The sequence below is a fragment of the Cornus florida genome, unplaced genomic scaffold, assembly GCF_030987335.1.
Source record: "Cornus florida cultivar Cherokee Brave unplaced genomic scaffold, ASM3098733v1 CherokeeBrave_3.0.0_Hap2_Chr01, whole genome shotgun sequence".
Classification (NCBI taxonomy): domain Eukaryota; kingdom Viridiplantae; phylum Streptophyta; class Magnoliopsida; order Cornales; family Cornaceae; genus Cornus; species Cornus florida.
In genome coordinates, this window is record NW_026775571.1 from 104,208,219 (window position 1) to 104,226,415 (window position 18,197).

The following is an 18,197-nucleotide window of genomic DNA, read 5'->3' on the forward strand; positions in this document are numbered from 1 at the left end:
CATGTAAAGCAATATTTGAAGATTCATTGTAAGAAAATTTGAAATACTGGTGAAACTAAAATAATTTATTTCATTTTATAAATTTTTTTTTTGAGCTTTTCTAGCAACAGTCGACTATTTGAAGACTATGTCGACTGTTGCCATCAGTCGTCTATTTTGATCGCTGAGAATCAACCCACGTAAGCATGCGCACATGGGGCCAATTTTTTTTTTTACTTTAATTATCTTGTTTTAAGAGACATACTTTGGAAAGAGAGTTTTGACTTACTGAACGGATTATTGCTTTTTCTCCTTCCCTTTAACCAGTCATTGCACTTTTTTTTTTTTCTTCCTTATCTGGTAAAAACAACCTTGAAGAAGAAGACCATTTTTTCGTCATCATCACCAAACTCAGCCCACTGCTGACAGCAAATCCATTCAATCATTTATTTTTTGCCGCTCGATCCAATGGATCACGACGTCTGGGCTAAAAACGTCATCCGGGTGAACCACCACTCGTGTCGTGTCAATTCACTGAGTCAACCCGGCCACTCATCCGATTCCATTTTTTCAGGTTTAGCAGATTCCTAAGCATACTGAAAGTCTCTGGTTTGGTTAATCTTCATTTGTTGAGGAAGAGAAAACCTTTGGAAGTGTAGGTTTGTCATGCATTAAATGTTATAATTTTCTTTTAAATACACAAGATGCATCTTACTTACCTACCAGAAAAAATAGTGTTGTATATTAATGAAAGAGATAAAAAAATGATGTTTGATTTTTGATAATTTGAAATTTTGAAAATTTCAGGTTTATGAAGAAGCAGGTTTTTGTTGAGAAATAGCTATGATTCGTTTATAAAGAGGCATGTTTATTTTGTTCATGTACGGAGTAATCTTTTGAGATGTGATGGGATTTTATTTACATTTAATTATAATGATGTAGAATTTTATTTTTATTTTTATTTTTATTTATTTATTTATTTATTTTGGGAAATTGATGTAGTAATATTTTGTCTATGGATGTAGACAAACTTTACATGATGAATGTTTAATTTACACTTTATTGGCAATAGGTTTACTTGATGTGATACTGTAATTCTATTCAAATTCATAATGTCGATTGTTACAGTAATTCTATTGGACTGAGTTTGATGATGATGAGGAAGAAAAAAAAAGGCGCAATAACCGATTAAAGGGAAGGAGAAAACGCAATAATGTGCTACTGTATTTCTATTAGAATTCATAATGTCGAATGTTACTGTAATTCTATTGGACTGAGTTTGGTAATGAAGAGGGGAAAAATATATATTTCTATTAGATCGAGCGGCAAAAAATGGATGATTGAACGAATTTGCTGTGGGTAGTAAACTGAATTTGGTGATGATGAGATAAAATGGTCATCTTCTTCAAGGTTATTTTTACCAGATGAGTAAAAAGAAAGGAAAATGCAATGCTAGTTAAAGGGAAGGAGAAAATGCAATAATTGGTTCAGTAAGTCAAAACTCTCTTTACAATGTGCGTCTCTTAAAACAAGAGAATTAAAGAAAAAAATAAAATAAAAAAAATAACCCCATGTGCGTATGCTTACTTACTTGGACTGATTTTAACCCATCAAAATAAGCGATTGATGACAACAATCAACATAATTTATGTCGACTTTTGGTAGCAAAGCTCTTTCGTTTTTTCTCTCAGTTTACATCATAATTTCATAAATAATGGACTATTTCTTAGTCTACGTAATGATAAGTACCTCAACCGACCAGCTCAATAATATTGAATTTATGACCGGCTAAACCATGATTCAAATCTTATCTCATTTACCAATATATATCACTAGAATTCATTGATACTGAGCTAACATCTACCATCAGATTTGGAGTATTATCATGGTTAAGTATTTACCACCACAGATATAAATGGGTCTTAATTCATTTGTCATATTCATTACTGATGTTGAAATAAGAAACATAATGTTGTTGCGTGTTAATGTTTTATTGCATACTTTATCCATTAAGATGCAGCAATATGTTGCAATATCTGATAGCACAACTGGCAAAGCCCTATAGGTTGATACAAAATTTTGTAATATTTCATGAGATTTTTGGTACACTGTGTGTTGTAAGTGGTGCGAATATTCTTGGAAGTTTGTTTGAAAAAGTCCAAAAGCTAGTAAGTGGTGTAGAGATTGCCAATTGGACATCCAATTAATGCATCTCAAGCTTTCAAAATATTGTCAACCAATAAGAATGAAGATAAAGATCTCCAAAGATAAGGACCCCTTGGGCCTCCAACTTATATTAACGCAGAGCTTGTAACCCATGAAACTCAACTCACAAATAACCCTTCATTTAACTGTTTGTTTCTTTCAATACTAGTTTTTAATTCAATTCTTCAATGGCTGCTTCAACAATGGCTCTGTCTTCACCATCTTTTGCCGGGAAGGCAGTCAAACCTTCCCCATCCGCCCCGGAGCTTCTCGGAGGTGGAAGGATCACCATGAGGAAGACCGTCCCCAAGGCATCCGGAAGCCCATGGTACGGCCCAAACCGAGTCTTGTACTTGGGCCCACTCTCCGGTGAGCCTCCATCCTACCTCACTGGTGAATTCCCTGGTGACTATGGTTGGGACACTGCTGGCCTTTCCGCTGATCCAGAGACCTTTGCCAAGAACCGTGAGCTCGAAGTGATCCACTGCAGATGGGCCATGCTAGGAGCTCTCGGGTGTGTATTCCCCGAACTCTTGGCCCGTAATGGTGTCAAGTTCGGTGAGGCCGTATGGTTCAAGGCCGGAGCCCAAATCTTCAGTGAGGGTGGACTTGACTACTTGGGCAACCCCAGCTTGATCCATGCCCAAAGTATTTTGGCCATCTGGGCCTCACAAGTCATCTTGATGGGTGCTGTTGAGGGCTACCGTATTGCCGGTGGGCCGCTAGGAGAAGTGACTGATCCAATCTACCCCGGTGGAAGCTTCGACCCATTAGGCCTTGCTGATGATCCAGAAGCTTTTGCTGAACTTAAAGTGAAAGAGATCAAGAATGGCAGACTAGCCATGTTTTCTATGTTTGGATTCTTTGTTCAGGCCATTGTTACCGGAAAGGGACCACTGGAGAACCTCGCCGACCACCTTGCTGACCCTGTAAACAACAATGCATGGGCCTATGCCACAAACTTTGTCCCCGGAAAGTAAGAGAAAAAGAAAAAGTCGGACTTGCATGTGAGCTCATCAAGTGGGAGTAGAATTTAATTCAAGAAAGAAGGAATTTATATATATATATGAGAATGTTGCGTCTTGTAAATTGGTGTGAATGTAACTGAATTTCTGAATTTTTTGCATCAATATGGGTGTGAATATTCTTAATTTCCTTGCAATCTTTTACATTTCTGTTGCAAGCTGTGAGGAATATGGACTGGACTTCAAGGTAGTAAATACTTACTACTTGCTACTACGTTCAGCAAAACAATTGCAAAGAGAAATACCATAACTATTTAATCATACCATGCTTTCTCAATTTTTAATTCACTCCTTACAACCATATGATCTATAGTTACCCATATATAAAGCATAAATAGTAATATTGTATATATCACTTCCACTCTGTAGATGTATGTATAAATATTATAGTACATGTACGTTTATGGGTAAGGTGAGGTATATTATAAATAGAGGTAATAATATTTGACACGACACGCTAATACAATACGATATAAGAGGGTTTGGGCTAATCGTGTTCGTATTATAATCGTGTCGACACGAATTAACCCGCTAACCAAAAGTGTAGTGTTTAACACTGTAAACAGGATTATGACACTATTAACCCAATTAATTAAACGTGTCGTGTTAAAAATGACCAATTTAATTAAACGTGTAGAATAAATATGTCGTCTTCGTATCAAAAATAACTTAGTATTTCCGTCCTCGCTATTTAATATTTTAATAAAATTAAATATATATATTTAGTTATATTATATTAAATACTATTAAACAATAATTAATATAATGATTTATTCATGGTATAATTATATATAGATTCTTTATTTATGCTGCCATAACCGTTACTCTTTTATATTATAAAAGGGTTAGATGTTATCATTTTATAAATTTATGTGTGGAGATATATATACAACTGCGAGTGATACTCTTGAAAAAAAAAAAGGTTTTTCATCTTGCCATTCTATTTTATCATATAATTATATGTGTATTGTGTGTTTGAGACTATTTTAGATCGATGTTGAATTTGTGAGCAACTAGACTTTTATATACAATTGAACCTAGTCTTCCTGTGGTCGTGCACATGAAAGAAACGTCGCTCCGAACTGATTGGGTTGTATCTTGGAACTGACTAGTTTTGCCAATACCCACACAAATTGAATGACTATCAATTTTAGGTCAATATATTTACACATGCGTCAACAATAAGAGGCCACCACTTTCATACCTATTTTACTATGTCGTTTTCCTTCTTAATTTATATTATTATATTTATCCTCTATTGCATAATTATTTATATTGTTAAATTATTGCTCATTGTTATAGTCATGTTGTTCAAATGATGTATTATTCAATTTAATGAAAGAATTATTATTTAATTATTCATTGATGTTATTTTTCTTGCCTTGAATCATCATGTATGGATATATTGATGGATTGTCCTTTGTATTATTTTATGAAATATGTGAAATTTTTCACAATACTTAGAAATCCTCATTATTCATAAAACAGTTCAGAATTTAACAATGAGCAAATCCTTGCAATTTGGCAGATATGGAATTGGTGATTCGGAATTCGAATTGATGGAATTGGGAAAAAGAAACTCAAAAAATTGAACCAAAATTTTCTCTAATTCTATCAATTCAAATTACAATACTCCAATTTCATACCGCCAAACATAGTCAAACTTCCTTTGGTAATTATTCATGCATGTGTATATATTGTTGGATGTGTTTGCCCTTGCTTCAATCTGAGAGTAAACAAATATCTGGAAGGATTTGCAATACCAATCACTAATTATCCAAACAATGTAACACAATTAATTAATAAATCTAAACGTAAAAAATAAAGAGTTAAATATTATATATAAATTATATTGTAATTATCATTATCATTGCTATCTTATAGGAATAGGGTCCTAAATATAATCATATTATGTAATAAAATAAGAATACTATATATAATACACACCACACACAAATCTTAGACTATTCTTTCATATTATATAGTTTATATTATACATTTATTGTATAATACATTATAAATATTTATAATAACTAATTAAAATCTCAATATCATATTATGAAGTTTAAATAGGTATATTATTTTATAAAAAACTATTATTGTAAAATATATTTCTTTTATAATTATTATTTTATTATATAAGGTAATATTTTTAGAAAGTTTTAGTTATTTTTTACTTATATAGTGTAATATATTATATTTTATCTATGAATTTTTATAATACAGGAGATGTTAAAGTGTAAAAATTTGGAAGTAGAAGAATTTTTATGAATTTGATCTAAAAGAGTATTTTAATCGTGACACAAAACACACCTCATCTTATCTATAACTGGGCGTTTGTTGGTTTGTGAATTTAATTCAAAAATAAATGAATGAATCTAAATAAGCAAAATTGACAGAGTGGAATATTCTGTCACATGTTATTGCATTATTTATCATGAAGAGGTAGCAATATCCGCAGTGGCAAAGGCCCATTGGTTGAATATTTCATGAGATGTTTGGGCATGTGGTGTAGAGATTGACAAGTGCCAACTAGACATCCTACGTGGATATTTCAAAATGTAATGAACCAATAGGAGCAAAGAGAAAGATCTCCAAAGATAAGACCACTTGGGCCTCAAAGCTACTATTAATACACAGTGCTTGTAACCCATGAAACTCAAAGCAGTAGCACCTATCCCATAACATATACCCTACAATACTTCTCATTTTAATCCTTCAATGGCTGCTTCAACAATGGCTCTATCTTCACCATCTTTTGCCGGGAAGGCAGTCAAACTTTCCCCATCCGCCTCGGAGCTTCTCGGAGGTGGAAGGATCGCCATGAGGAAGACCGTCCCCAAGGTATCCGGAAGTCCATGGTACGGCCCAAACCGAGTCTTGTACTTGGGCCCACTCTCCGGTGAGCCTCCATCCTACCTCACTGGTGAATTTCCTGGTGACTATGGTTGGGACACTGCTGGCCTTTCCGCTGACCCGGAGACTTTTGCCAAGAACCGTGAACTCGAGGTGATCCACTGCAGATGGGCCATGCTAGGAGCTCTCGGGTGTGTTTTCCCCGAGCTCTTGGCCCGTAATGGCGTCAAGTTCGGTGAGGCCGTATGGTTCAAGGCCGGAGCTCAAATCTTCAGTGAGGGTGGACTTGACTACTTGGGCAACCCCAGCTTGATCCATGCCCAAAGTATTTTGGCCATCTGGGCCTCACAAGTCATCTTGATGGGTGCTGTTGAGGGCTACCGTATTGCCGGTGGGCCGCTAGGGGAGGTGACCGACCCAATCTACCCAGGTGGAAGCTTCGACCCATTGGGCCTTGCTGATGATCCAGAAGCTTTTGCTGAGCTTAAAGTGAAAGAGATCAAGAATGGCAGACTAGCCATGTTTTCTATGTTCGGATTCTTTGTTCAGGCCATTGTGACCGGAAAGGGACCATTGGAGAACCTCGCCGACCACCTTGCTGACCCTGTAAACAACAATGCGTGGGCTTATGCCACAAACTTTGTCCCCGGAAAGTAAGAGAAAAAGAAGAAGTCTTAGAATTGTGGGCTCATGAAGTGGGGAATTAATTTAATTGAAGAATATATATGAATATGAGAATAGTGTGTCATGTAAATTGTTGTGGATGAAAGCTAAATTCTGAATTTTATGCAAATACTTTCTGAGTGAATGTTCTTAATTTTCCTACGTCTTCTTGCCCTCAATTCGTATGGTTGGCTTTTACACTTAGTGTTGTAAGTTGTGAGGAACGTGGACTTGAGTTTTTCTGAAATATGGTAGTAAACACTTGTGTCTCTTTCTGAAAATCAATCAGCGAAACAGAAACAGTTGCAAGGAGAAATGGCTTTTGGATGACAATACTGTAGAACAATCATGGCTCCTTGGTATGTTCTCTCATTTTTTAATTCATAAACTTTAAAAGCATTTGATCTATAGTTGATTTATAGTTACCCATATCTGACCATAAAAAAATAATAATAATAAAATAAAATAAACTTTTAAGATACAAAGTTTTTCTTTCGAAAAATCTAACATTTTAAGATGATAATTTTTTATTGTATGGACAATGGATGTTCAGGTCCAAAAGAAAGTAAAGTAATTGACTCTTTCTTATTTTTTTACTCTCTACCACTTCACATCCATAGTAATTTAGGAAGCACGAAATGCCAAAAAGTTCAAAAAATTTGTGTTAGAGGCCAACAAATACTGGACATGACCCTTATGAAAAATTGGCTCACAAAACAATAATTAGTTATGGAGTAAATTCAATTGTGTTGTTCTTTAAACAATAAACAAATTATTTTTATAGCTCATTAATTATTATGATTTGTCAAATTTTCATCGCCAGGTTAAAGAAAAAAAATATTACTCTTAAAATACGGGATCCTATATATATTATAGCTAAATTAATTCACACAGTTGACGAATTGAAAAGAGACTGTTTATTTAACCTTAAACTTTTTATATATTTAATATATGTTAGTAGAAATTTATATATGTTTATATATTCAGTTTGTATTATTTTTACATTTATTTAAAGAATCAACTTCCCAAAATATCATAATGGAAAACAAATAAAAAATTCATGTTGCCCTAATGCTTCTCTTCCCTTCTACTCATTGGAATTCTTTTTTCTGATAAGCCAGCAGGTTGTATTTTTATCTTTTTATCCTACATTGGTGTTTGTACACAGTGATAACTTGAACCTACTATCATTGAATTGATTGAAAATTGAGCTGACCATCACCATATTTGCAGGATTATTCCCCCATCACAATTGTAAGTGGTTCTAAATTCATTTACTTCAGTGGGCAGTATGAATCATAATCCTGTCGCATGTACGTTATTGCATCCTTTGTCTATGAAAATGTAGATATGATATCCGGAAACACAGTGGCAAAGCCCCGTTGGTTGATGAAAAAACTTGTTTCTGCTACATTGTGTGGTAAGTAAACAAGTCCAAAAGGTGGTAAGTGGTGTAGGGATTGCCAACTAGACGTCCAATGTTATCAACCAATAAGAATAAAGATAAAGAGCTCCAAAGATAAGAAACACTGGGCCCACCAAGTTATATTTAATACAGTGCTTGTAAGCCATGAAATGAAACTCATGCCGCAAGCAACCATCAATAACCCTTCATTGTTTCCATTGCTTCATTTTAATTCTTCAATGGCGGCTTCAACAATGACTCTCTCTTCACCATCTTTTGCCGGGAAGGCAGTGAAGCTTCCACCATCCGCCCCGGAGATTCTCGGAGGTGGACGGATCACCATGAGGAAGACTGTCACTAAGGCATCCAGAAGCCCATGGTACGGCCCAGATCGAGTTTTGTACTTGGGCCACTCTCCGGTGAGCCTCCATCCCATCTCACTGGTGAATTTCCAGGTGACTATGGTTGGGACACTTCTGGGCTTTCCGCTGACCTGGAGACCTTTGCCAAGAATCGTGAGCTCGAGGTGATCCACTGCAGATGGGCCATGTTCGGAGCTCTCGGGTGTGTATTTGATATTAAATCCATTGCTGTCACCGATGAAACTCAAGCCGCAAGCACTTATCCTTAACCCTTCTTTACAGTGCTGTTGTTTCTTTCAACAGTTGTCAATTTAATTCTTCAATGGCGGCTTCAACAATGGCTCTCTCTTCCCCATCTTTTGCTGAAAAGGCAGTCAAACTCTCCCCCTCTGCCCCGGAGCTTCTCGGAGGTGGAAGAATTACCACGAGGAAGAGTATCAAGCCCATCCCATCCGGCAGCCCATGGTACGGCCCAGACCGAGTCTTGTACTAGGGCCCACTCTCTGGTGAGCCCCCATCCTACCTCACCTGTGAATTCCCCGGTGACTATGGTTGGGACACTGCTGGGCTTTCCGCTGACCCGAAGACATTTATCAAGAACCGTGAGCTCGAGGTGATCGGCCATGCTTGGAGCTCTCGGGTGTGTATTCTCGGAACTCTTGGCCCGCAACGGTGTCAAGTTCGGTGAGGCCGTGTGGTTCAAGGCCGAAGCCCAAATCTTCAGTAAGGGTGGACTTGACTACTTGGGCAACCCCAGCTTGATCCATGCCCAAAGCATTCTCGCCATCTGGGCTACACAAGTCATATTGATGGGTGCTGTTGAGGGTTACCGCATTGCCGGTGGGCTGCTCGGTGAAGTGACTGACCCACTCTACCCCGGTGGAAGCTTCGACCCATTGGGCCTTGCTGATGATCCAGAGGCTTTTGCTGAGCTTAAGGTGAAGGAGATCAAGAATGGTAGACTTGCCATGTTTCCCATGTTTGGATTCTTCGTTCAGGCCATTGTTACCGGAAAAGGTCCATTGGAGAACCTCGCCGACCACCTTGCTGACCCGGTTAATAATAATGCATGGGCCTACGCCACAAACATTGTCCCCGGAAAGTAAGAGAAAAAGAAGAAGTCTGAGTTGTGAATGCATGAAGTGGGAGTTTAATTTTTAATTCAAGAATGAAGATGAGAATGGTGTTACGTAATTCATTTATTTTTTTGGGTAAATCTTTGCGTCATGTAAATTGGTGTGAATGAAGACATAAATTCTGAATTTTGTGCATTATCTGAGTGGATGTTCTTAATTTTTCAACAATTTCTCATCATCTCTCCGTCAACTCGTATGCTTCTGCATTTACCGTTGTAAGTTGTTAGAGAATTGTGCACTCGACTTTTCACAATTAAGTTAGTAAACACTCGCTAGTATATATATAGATCACACGTAGAACCTTGTTTTATTTAATTCAATTTAATTTTATTATTGCAATTATTTTGGGGGGTAAAATTCGATCAATCCTAGCACCTTGGTGTATATGTTATCACAATTTTTAATTCATATTTTAAAAGCATTTGATCTATATATAGTTACCTATATAAAAAGCATACTAGTTCAAATAGTTATATGCACATATATAAGAGTGTATTTGTGTGTATGTATATATATATATTGTTTTACCCTTGTTGTCACTGTTGTTACATTATTATAAGGCTCAAATCCTCTGCGATGTACTCCTACAATTTTATGCTCCTCGTACTCTAATTTTAAAAATCAACCACACATGATATAAATAACAATAATATATTCAGCATAAAAACTATGCTCTTTATGATTTGGCTTGGGAAAGAATTACTCAGTTTTATTATTTCTACGTTAATTTAAAGAATCAATTGCTCAAAATACGATCATGGAAAGTAATTTTTGAATTGCAATTATAAGAAATTACGTTGTAGTGCAGATGAAACTAGCTTAATTTATTTCATTTTTTAAATTATTTATACCTACATGTACATACAACAGTTTGACAATTTCATAAAGTATGGACTATTACTTACTGCAATGATAAAAAAATTATCTGACAAGCTTAACAACTCTGAATTTAAGTCTTAATACAATCGTCTTATAAAAATAATGTGAAAATTACCGAAGAGAGAGAGAGAAAAAAAAAGGTTCCATTGAAATGACCACTAATTTTGAATGTTGGTGGATTAGAAATCCTAATTCGTAACCAAGACGTACTACATGCAACATGAAGAGATCCAAACCTATAGTCTGCATGCGTATATTAATGAAGTATTCTAATTAGTTGATAATTTTGTAAAAAACATTAGCATTGTAATTCATGTTGAGTAGATCTTCTTTTTTCTTTTTCTTTTTCTTCTTCTTTTTTTTTTTTTTTTTTTTTTTTTTTTTTTTTTTTTTTTTTGTAAGCTTTATAAATAAGAAATATGTACAACAAAGCAACCAAAGAAGGAGAACTTCCATGGCTTAGAACACTACAAAAACACCAACATGTTACATAGTCTATAGAACTATTACTAATCTGAGCCTATCAAGAGTTGTGACAGACGAAAGCAGTCATTGTTGCAGTAGAAACCATGATTGACCTCTTGCATACGCACAGCCTTGTATGAAGAGTTGTTGCATAGCTTCTACATTGCCAATCTTACTCAATTCAGCAGCATTTCTTAACTTGAGAGAGGCAAATCTAGCTCTGATGCATCCTTTGATGAGATTAATGATTTGGTAGGTTGTTGCAGACTTGTTCCTGAAGGCTCTTGAATTTCTCTCCTGCCAAATGAAGTATATGGCACAAGAAAGGAGGAGCTTGTGAGTGATGAAGTGCTGTTGTGTCCATGTTGATGAGCACCAAGCAATCAGGTCTCTCCATGAATCTGGTTTGATGTAGAAGCCTGCAGCATGCTGTACAAAATCCCAAATGGTACAACTGAATTTACACTTGAAAGAGAGAAATTTATGTCACCACAAATGAAGACTAAAGCAAGAGTGTTGGATTCAAAGCTGGTGTTAAAAAAAGTATGAATTTATTACTGGATGTTTAGATCTTGTTGTTCAAGAGTTGTAGAGAGAAATTTATGTCACCACAAACGAAGACTAAAGCAAGAGTGTTGGATTCAAAGCTGGTGTTAAAAAAGTATGAATTTATTACTGGATGTTTAGTCATGTGATTCACAACAACAATTCTTGATATTATCAAATCCTAGCTAACTCGTTAAAACTCTTGATATTATCAATCATGGTATCCTAAACAAATCTAGAAAGTGGAGATCGAATAGGTCGAGAAGGAATGAATTACTATTTTCACCGATTTAATCTTTAATAGACAAAATTGATATATAAAACTCTAATACAATTTTTACCCCAATCAAACCATTCATAAATTAATAAATCTCAATAAAGTTTTTAAATATAAGAAATATGTGGAGGATTTTTGTGAAAATGTTGTAGCTATGAGACCAAAAGAAGGTGAAAAGATGAATTCATAAATTGCATGAACAATGGTTCTTTTTCCTAATTAACTGTTTTTGGAAATACTGGAATCTACTATGAATTGGTGTTTGGGTTCAAATCGATCTCATCATGTGAAAACTGAGCGAGTATCAATCAATTTGTCATATTCAATTATTTAATTGCATAATGCAGTAGCATGTTATTGCTTTCTTTATCCATCAAGATGTAGCAATATCTGGTAACACAGTACGTGGCAGAGTCCCATTAGTTGATGCAAAAACTCGTAAAATTTCATGAGATTTTGCGTACACTAGTAGTGTGTGTACGTAAACAAGTCCATGTGTAGAGATTGCCAATTGGACATCCAATGAATGCATCTCAAGCTTTCAAAATATTATCAACCAATAAGAATGAAGATAAAGATCTCCAAAGATAAGGACCCCTTGTGCCTCCAGCTTATATTAATACAGTACGTGCTTGTAACCCATGAAACTCACAACCCACACCTATAACCCTTCATTTAACTCTTTGTTTCTTTCAATAGTTTTTACTTCACTTATTCAATGGCTGCTTCAACAATGGCTCTGTCTTCACCATCTTTTGCCGGAAAGGCAGTCAAGCTTTCCCCGTCCGCCCCGGAGATTCTCGGAGGTGGAAGGATCACCATGAGGAAGACAGTCCCCAAGGCATCCGGTAGCCCTTGGTACGGTCCAGACCGAGTCTTGTACTTGGGCCCACTCTCCGGAGAGCCACCATCCTACCTCACTGGTGAATTCCCTGGTGACTATGGTTGGGACACTGCTGGCCTTTCCGCTGACCCGGAGACCTTTGCCAAAAACCGTGAGCTTGAGGTGATCCACTGCAGATGGGCCATGCTCGGAGCTCTCGGGTGTGTATTCCCTGAGCTCTTGGCCCGTAATGGTGTCAAGTTCGGTGAGGCTGTATGGTTCAAGGCCGGAGCCCAAATCTTCAGCGAGGGTGGACTTGACTACTTGGGCAACCCCAGCTTGATCCATGCCCAAAGTATTTTGGCCATCTGGGCCTCACAAGTCATCCTGATGGGCGCTATTGAGGGATACCGTATTGCTGGTGGGCCGCTTGGTGAGGTGACTGACCCACTCTACCCCGGTGGAAGCTTTGACCCATTGGGCCTTGCTGATGACCCAGAGGCTTTTGCTGAACTTAAGGTGAAGGAGATCAAGAATGGCAGACTTGCCATGTTTTCTATGTTTGGGTTCTTTGTCCAGGCCATCGTGACCGGAAAAGGCCCATTGGAGAACCTCGCTGACCACCTTGCGGATCCAGTCAACAACAATGCTTGGGCCTATGCCACTAACTTTGTCCCCGGGAAATGAGAGAGAAAAAAAAGACTCAAGTTGTGAGTTCAATTTAATTTAAAGAATTAATATGAGAATGGTGCGTCATGTAAATTTGTGTGAGTGAAATTTGAAATTCTGATTGTTTTGCCACTAGTAACTATCTCAGATTCTCATCTGTGTGAATGAATGTTCTTAATTTTCCTTCAATCAATCTCTCATCTCTTTATTTGGCTTTTACATTTACTGTTGAAAATTGAGACTTGTGATTTAATAAAAAGATTTAATCCATGAAGGTGAAACATATATTCAGAGATACAAACCCTAAAAAGGCTATTTGATGGTTAAACATACCATACCCATCAAGCGAGGAAGATGCGACCACTACCACCATCTATCCACACCAATTTCTTCTCTTCTCTCAAACAGGTAAATCTCAAAACCCCCATCTCTCAATATCTCTATATATATACATAACACATAATGCATATGTGCTTTTAATTATCTTATTTACATGAACAGGTGGAGAAGAGATTGAAATTAGAACACCCATCACAGCCTCCCACTCCCCTTCCCCACAACCGCCGCAGCCGCCGCCGCCGCCACCACCACATCAACAACAGAACCCTGCTCCTCCACCACCACCGGAAAGCAATTATACATCAACAGAGTCTCTCAGTACCCCTATATACCTCAACTTGGACCAACCCACCAACAGCAGCAGCTCAATCCTCCAAGACAGTGAACCCCCTCAACAATTCCTCTCAAATTCCCCTGATTTCCCACCAACCCATGAAGACCCACCTCAACCAAACAATGAACAAGACCCACAAACAATGAATGAAGTTGATACGAATGGCATTGACAGCATTGAATTGTTAATCCAATTATTGGGTCTATCAGATTGTAAAGAAGAGGAGCAACAATGGGTTGGTTTGGGTTTAGAGAATGATGGCGGCGATCGTGGTTGTGATGAGGAGTTTTTGGCCAAGATTGTTGGAAGGAAGGGGCCAAAGTGTGGAAAGGAAGTGGAGAGGTTGGAGGGATGGATTAAGCACTTTTTGAATGATGGTGGGGAAGAAAAGATTGAACCTTTGAGGTTGGCTCATTTGCTTTTGGGGAAAGCTGCTTTAGTTTCAGAGGGTAGTGATGGTTTTGGTGGATTTGAGTTCCCCTCAACTATAGAAGAATTCTTGCAGAATGATCCACCAGAGGAATAGGTCTCTTTTATAGAACAACTTCATGAGAGCACCTTCTCACTGTTTTATTGTATTCATGTGTCATCAAAGATCTCATTTTATAAACAAGTATGGTTTACTCTTTGATCATCTGTAGCAAATTTATGAACTTGTTGATAGATGTTTGCTTATCTTATGCACTACGTTACAGACTTACAGTCAATGGTTAATATTTGAAGAAAGATTTATTTGCGCCTATTGATGAGCTTGTGGAGGCAAAAACTAGGGGTGAGAGGAAAACTCTAGCAAGCAGATAAGGAGGAGTTTATTTAAGTTGGGGCGTCTGTGTTTCACACCTGCATCATTTCTTGTTTTGAGTGGCCCATTGATTGTGTAAATCTGTAAATTCTACGCTGAGTGGTTCGTGATTGGAGCAACAAAGGGATGAGAGGAAACTACATTAGGTTAGCTGAAGTAAACTAGGTGATGGAAAGTGTGAAGGGGGGGTATGGGATTTAGGGACCTAGCCTCCTTAAACCTTGCCCTGTTGCCTGTTGGTTAACAATAGCAAAAGGTACTTAAGGAAGATATTACTGCCATTGCTCTTTTACGAATGCAACTAATGGAAGTAGCCCATCTTGGATATGGCAAAGCATTCTATAGGACGGGAAGCTCTGCAGCAGGTATTAGATAGAGGGAGAGGAATGGCAAAGAAATTAATGTGTGGTAAGATCACTTTCAGAGCTAGGTCCAAGCAATGAGTTTGCTCGGGAGTGTGGTTCGTTTCAGACCTCATTGATCAAATTACTTGTGGTTGGAAGGAAGATCTAGTATATCAAATCTTCCATGAGGGTAATGCACTGAAGATGACACGGATTCCTTTTTGTAGAGTGGGGGATTCGGATAAGTTGATTTTGTAGCATACTAATTAGGGATCTTAGCCCTTCCTGTAATGAATGACCAGATATAATCCTTCACTTTGTTTAGCAAATGTTATTTTGCTAGACAGGTTTAGTACTCTTCAATATTCATTGTTGGAAACTCAATTTGTGAACTCTTGGTGGCAGATTTTGGTGGAAGTTAGAAGTTGTTGGACTAGAAGTGGGATATAATGCTGTTTACATCCTTTGGAGGTCATCGAAATCTTGCAGTGAGTTTTTGTTTAGCGAAGTCCAGATGCCATCCTTTACAGGTTGCGGATGTTGCTCCACAGGGCAGCTGATGAGTTTAGTATGGTGCTATCTCAAGAAGGGCATAGTGGAAGGAAGAAAAAGTCCCCAGTGAATGTCCTCGCTCTTGTGGCGCCCTCCTAACCCTAGTTTTTCAAGCTTGATGTTGATGGCTGAGTGGGTTATGGAACGAAGTGGTATGGTTGCAGTAGTGCTCAATGAGTCAGGGAATATGGAATTGCATTCTGCAAAGAGATGCTCAAGGCTTGAATAGGGTGTGAAAAAATTCAGAGATACTTCCCTCATTAGGTCCATGTTATTCTTGATTTTTTGCTAAGTAGGTCAATGTTATTCTTCAAGATGTATATGCAAACTCTATAAATAAGATGTATATGCAAACTCTATAAATAAGATGAACATGTTTCTGTGGAGTAAAATCTAATAACCAAAAGTCAATGGCATAATGTGACAATGAAACAGTAAAATTGGAGCGCAAAACAAATTAGTGATAATTGCATTTGATATGCTCTTAGATTTATGGGTTGCCATTTCAAAATCAAGAAGTCGTTGATTGTTTTAGATGCCCGTTGAGTCTGTCTATATATGAATATCATGTTTAGCCAATTACATGACAATGCTCTTGGTTCTACAATTGAAGATATGTGGCAAGAAGGGATTTGCAATTCCAGAATAAAAAAATTGAAAGTGCAAGAAGTAAGGAATTTGCAATGCCAGAATAAAAAAATTTAATGTGACAGCTGTGGGATTTGAACCCACGCCCTTTCGGACCAGAGCCTAAATCTGGCGCCTTAGACCACTCGGCCAAACTGTCTGATGTTACTCGAAACTTAAATTGGATTTTGACATCTAATTGTTATTTTGTTAAAGTAGGTTAAGTATCGGACTTTTACTTCAAAGCCTTGGAAAGACAAAACTTCTACTAATGTTCTTTTAGAGTATTTTCACTCAAATCTTCAAAATTTTATATGTCAAATGATATGATAAATTGAGATATGAAATTTTGATATATCTATATATAAGAACTAGTTAAATTTATTAATGTTTTATTAAATTTATTTATTTATTAAGATCTATCAAGTTTTTCCAAAATGTAAATTTTAATTATACGTGAAACTCATATATTAAAATAATAGAAATAATTCATTTTGTATATTAAAATATTGTTTGTTAAATTTGACATATTTAATTATATGACAAATGTCAATTATGCATTTAGCTATTCGATTGAAGGAGTTCTTCGTATCAAATATAGCGGTTGAACGCACCACCTAAGAATTAAAGTATTGGATGAAAATGATAATGAAAAAAGACTTTGAAGAGAGCAATGCTAAATTAGGAAATATAATACAATACGAAAAGTAAGTGCATGTCACGCAAAAAAAAATTGAAGTGTGATAAGAGAATTCAAAATTAGTATTCCAACCGAATAGTTCAATTAGCCCAATAGCCACGAATAAGCAGATAAGACGGGTTTTGCTTAAATTTGAAGTAAGAATAGAGATAAGCCGTTGTTGCGCATTTATATTTCAAAGGGGCGACCATAATTTAAATAGTGAGCTGGTTCTAGATGACAAGATTACAAGGATAACTATTAATTCAAATTCAAGATGGGATTTCATAGAATCCTATAGGATCACAACAGCTCGACTTACTGGTTACAAAGGACAGGCTGGCCAAACTAAAGAGGTACGGAATATTGAACACATTAAATTCCTGTTTTTACTTGAGAGCTCCATTGATTAACTTGATCGTCGGAGAGCTTTTGGAAGGCACCACGTCGATGTTGGTCAAGGTTCACCTCTTTGATGCAGAAAACGGGTAGCGTTTCGGATCGTGTAGAATATGGCTTCAACAAAGTGCAATTTGGAAATGTAAATGAATTGAAATACAGAAACTTGTATTGAAAAGATAAATGACAATTTATAAAGTTAAATTTGTTGTGTGGTTTGGAGGGGTTTTCATGAAGCTCCAAGTATTCTATTTATTGTGTGGACATTTTTTGTTGGACAAAGGGAGTGTGCTATGTAATGTCAATTTAAGGTTTGATTTTCTTCTAGTTAGGTTCGATTTTTATTTATTTATTTTTGTACTAAGTGTAGAGAAATAATGACATTCAATAAATCTACTCCTGTCACGAGATGCATGTTAAATATTTAAATTTAGAACACCTCTAATCGTGTCCAACACAGGCAATGGTGATTTTTGTGAAGAGAGACCCAAATTGTATTTTAGAGAGAATTTATTTTTGAGCTTATTTTTTAGAGTTTTTCTTTTGTTTTTAGTTTTTATTACTGGACCAACAACTTCAAAAAGATTGAGATAAAGATTATTTGTTGCATTTGTCGAGATAGGTTGGATGGCCCATATTCCTTATTCGAGCCCAAGAGGAGGTGGTTGTCACCTAGTGCATCACAGAGAAAGTTGTTAACATTTATATGTGGAACACTTTAATTGTGTAAACGAGTTTTGAAAGAGGAGAATGTGTAAATCAGGTAGTATCTACACAGGTGGAATGTATATTGACAAAAACATTTTTTTTTAGTTGGGAATACTGTACACA

The 18,197-nt window shown here is 36.7% G+C and overlaps 2 protein-coding genes, 1 non-coding gene and 2 pseudogenes across 3 annotated transcripts; 4 read left to right on the forward strand and 1 right to left on the reverse strand.

The window, feature by feature from the left end:
• The first annotated feature begins 2,290 nt into the window (after positions 1-2,290).
• Positions 2,291-6,882, forward strand: LOC132279524 (uncharacterized). The gene is made up of 2 exons (XM_059781521.1): positions 2,291-3,161; positions 5,898-6,882. The coding sequence occupies exons 1-2, from the start codon at positions 2,373-2,375 to the stop codon at positions 6,720-6,722; spliced, it is 1,614 nt and encodes a 537-aa protein (XP_059637504.1). The 5' UTR covers positions 2,291-2,372; the 3' UTR covers positions 6,723-6,882.
• An 840-nt stretch (positions 6,883-7,722) lies between these two features.
• On the forward strand, positions 7,723-8,764 carry LOC132311196 (chlorophyll a-b binding protein 21, chloroplastic-like; annotated as a pseudogene).
• A 53-nt stretch (positions 8,765-8,817) lies between these two features.
• LOC132311188 (chlorophyll a-b binding protein of LHCII type 1-like) lies at positions 8,818-9,601 on the forward strand (annotated as a pseudogene).
• A 2,826-nt stretch (positions 9,602-12,427) lies between these two features.
• Positions 12,428-13,479, forward strand: LOC132311182 (chlorophyll a-b binding protein of LHCII type 1-like). The gene has a single exon (XM_059808968.1). The coding sequence runs from the start codon at positions 12,517-12,519 to the stop codon at positions 13,306-13,308; it is 792 nt and encodes a 263-aa protein (XP_059664951.1). The 5' UTR covers positions 12,428-12,516; the 3' UTR covers positions 13,309-13,479.
• A 2,889-nt stretch (positions 13,480-16,368) lies between these two features.
• TRNAL-UAG (transfer RNA leucine (anticodon UAG)) lies at positions 16,369-16,448 on the reverse strand. Its single transcript has one exon. It is a non-coding gene; the product is annotated as a tRNA-Leu (tRNA).
• Between the last annotated feature and the right edge of the window lie 1,749 nt (positions 16,449-18,197).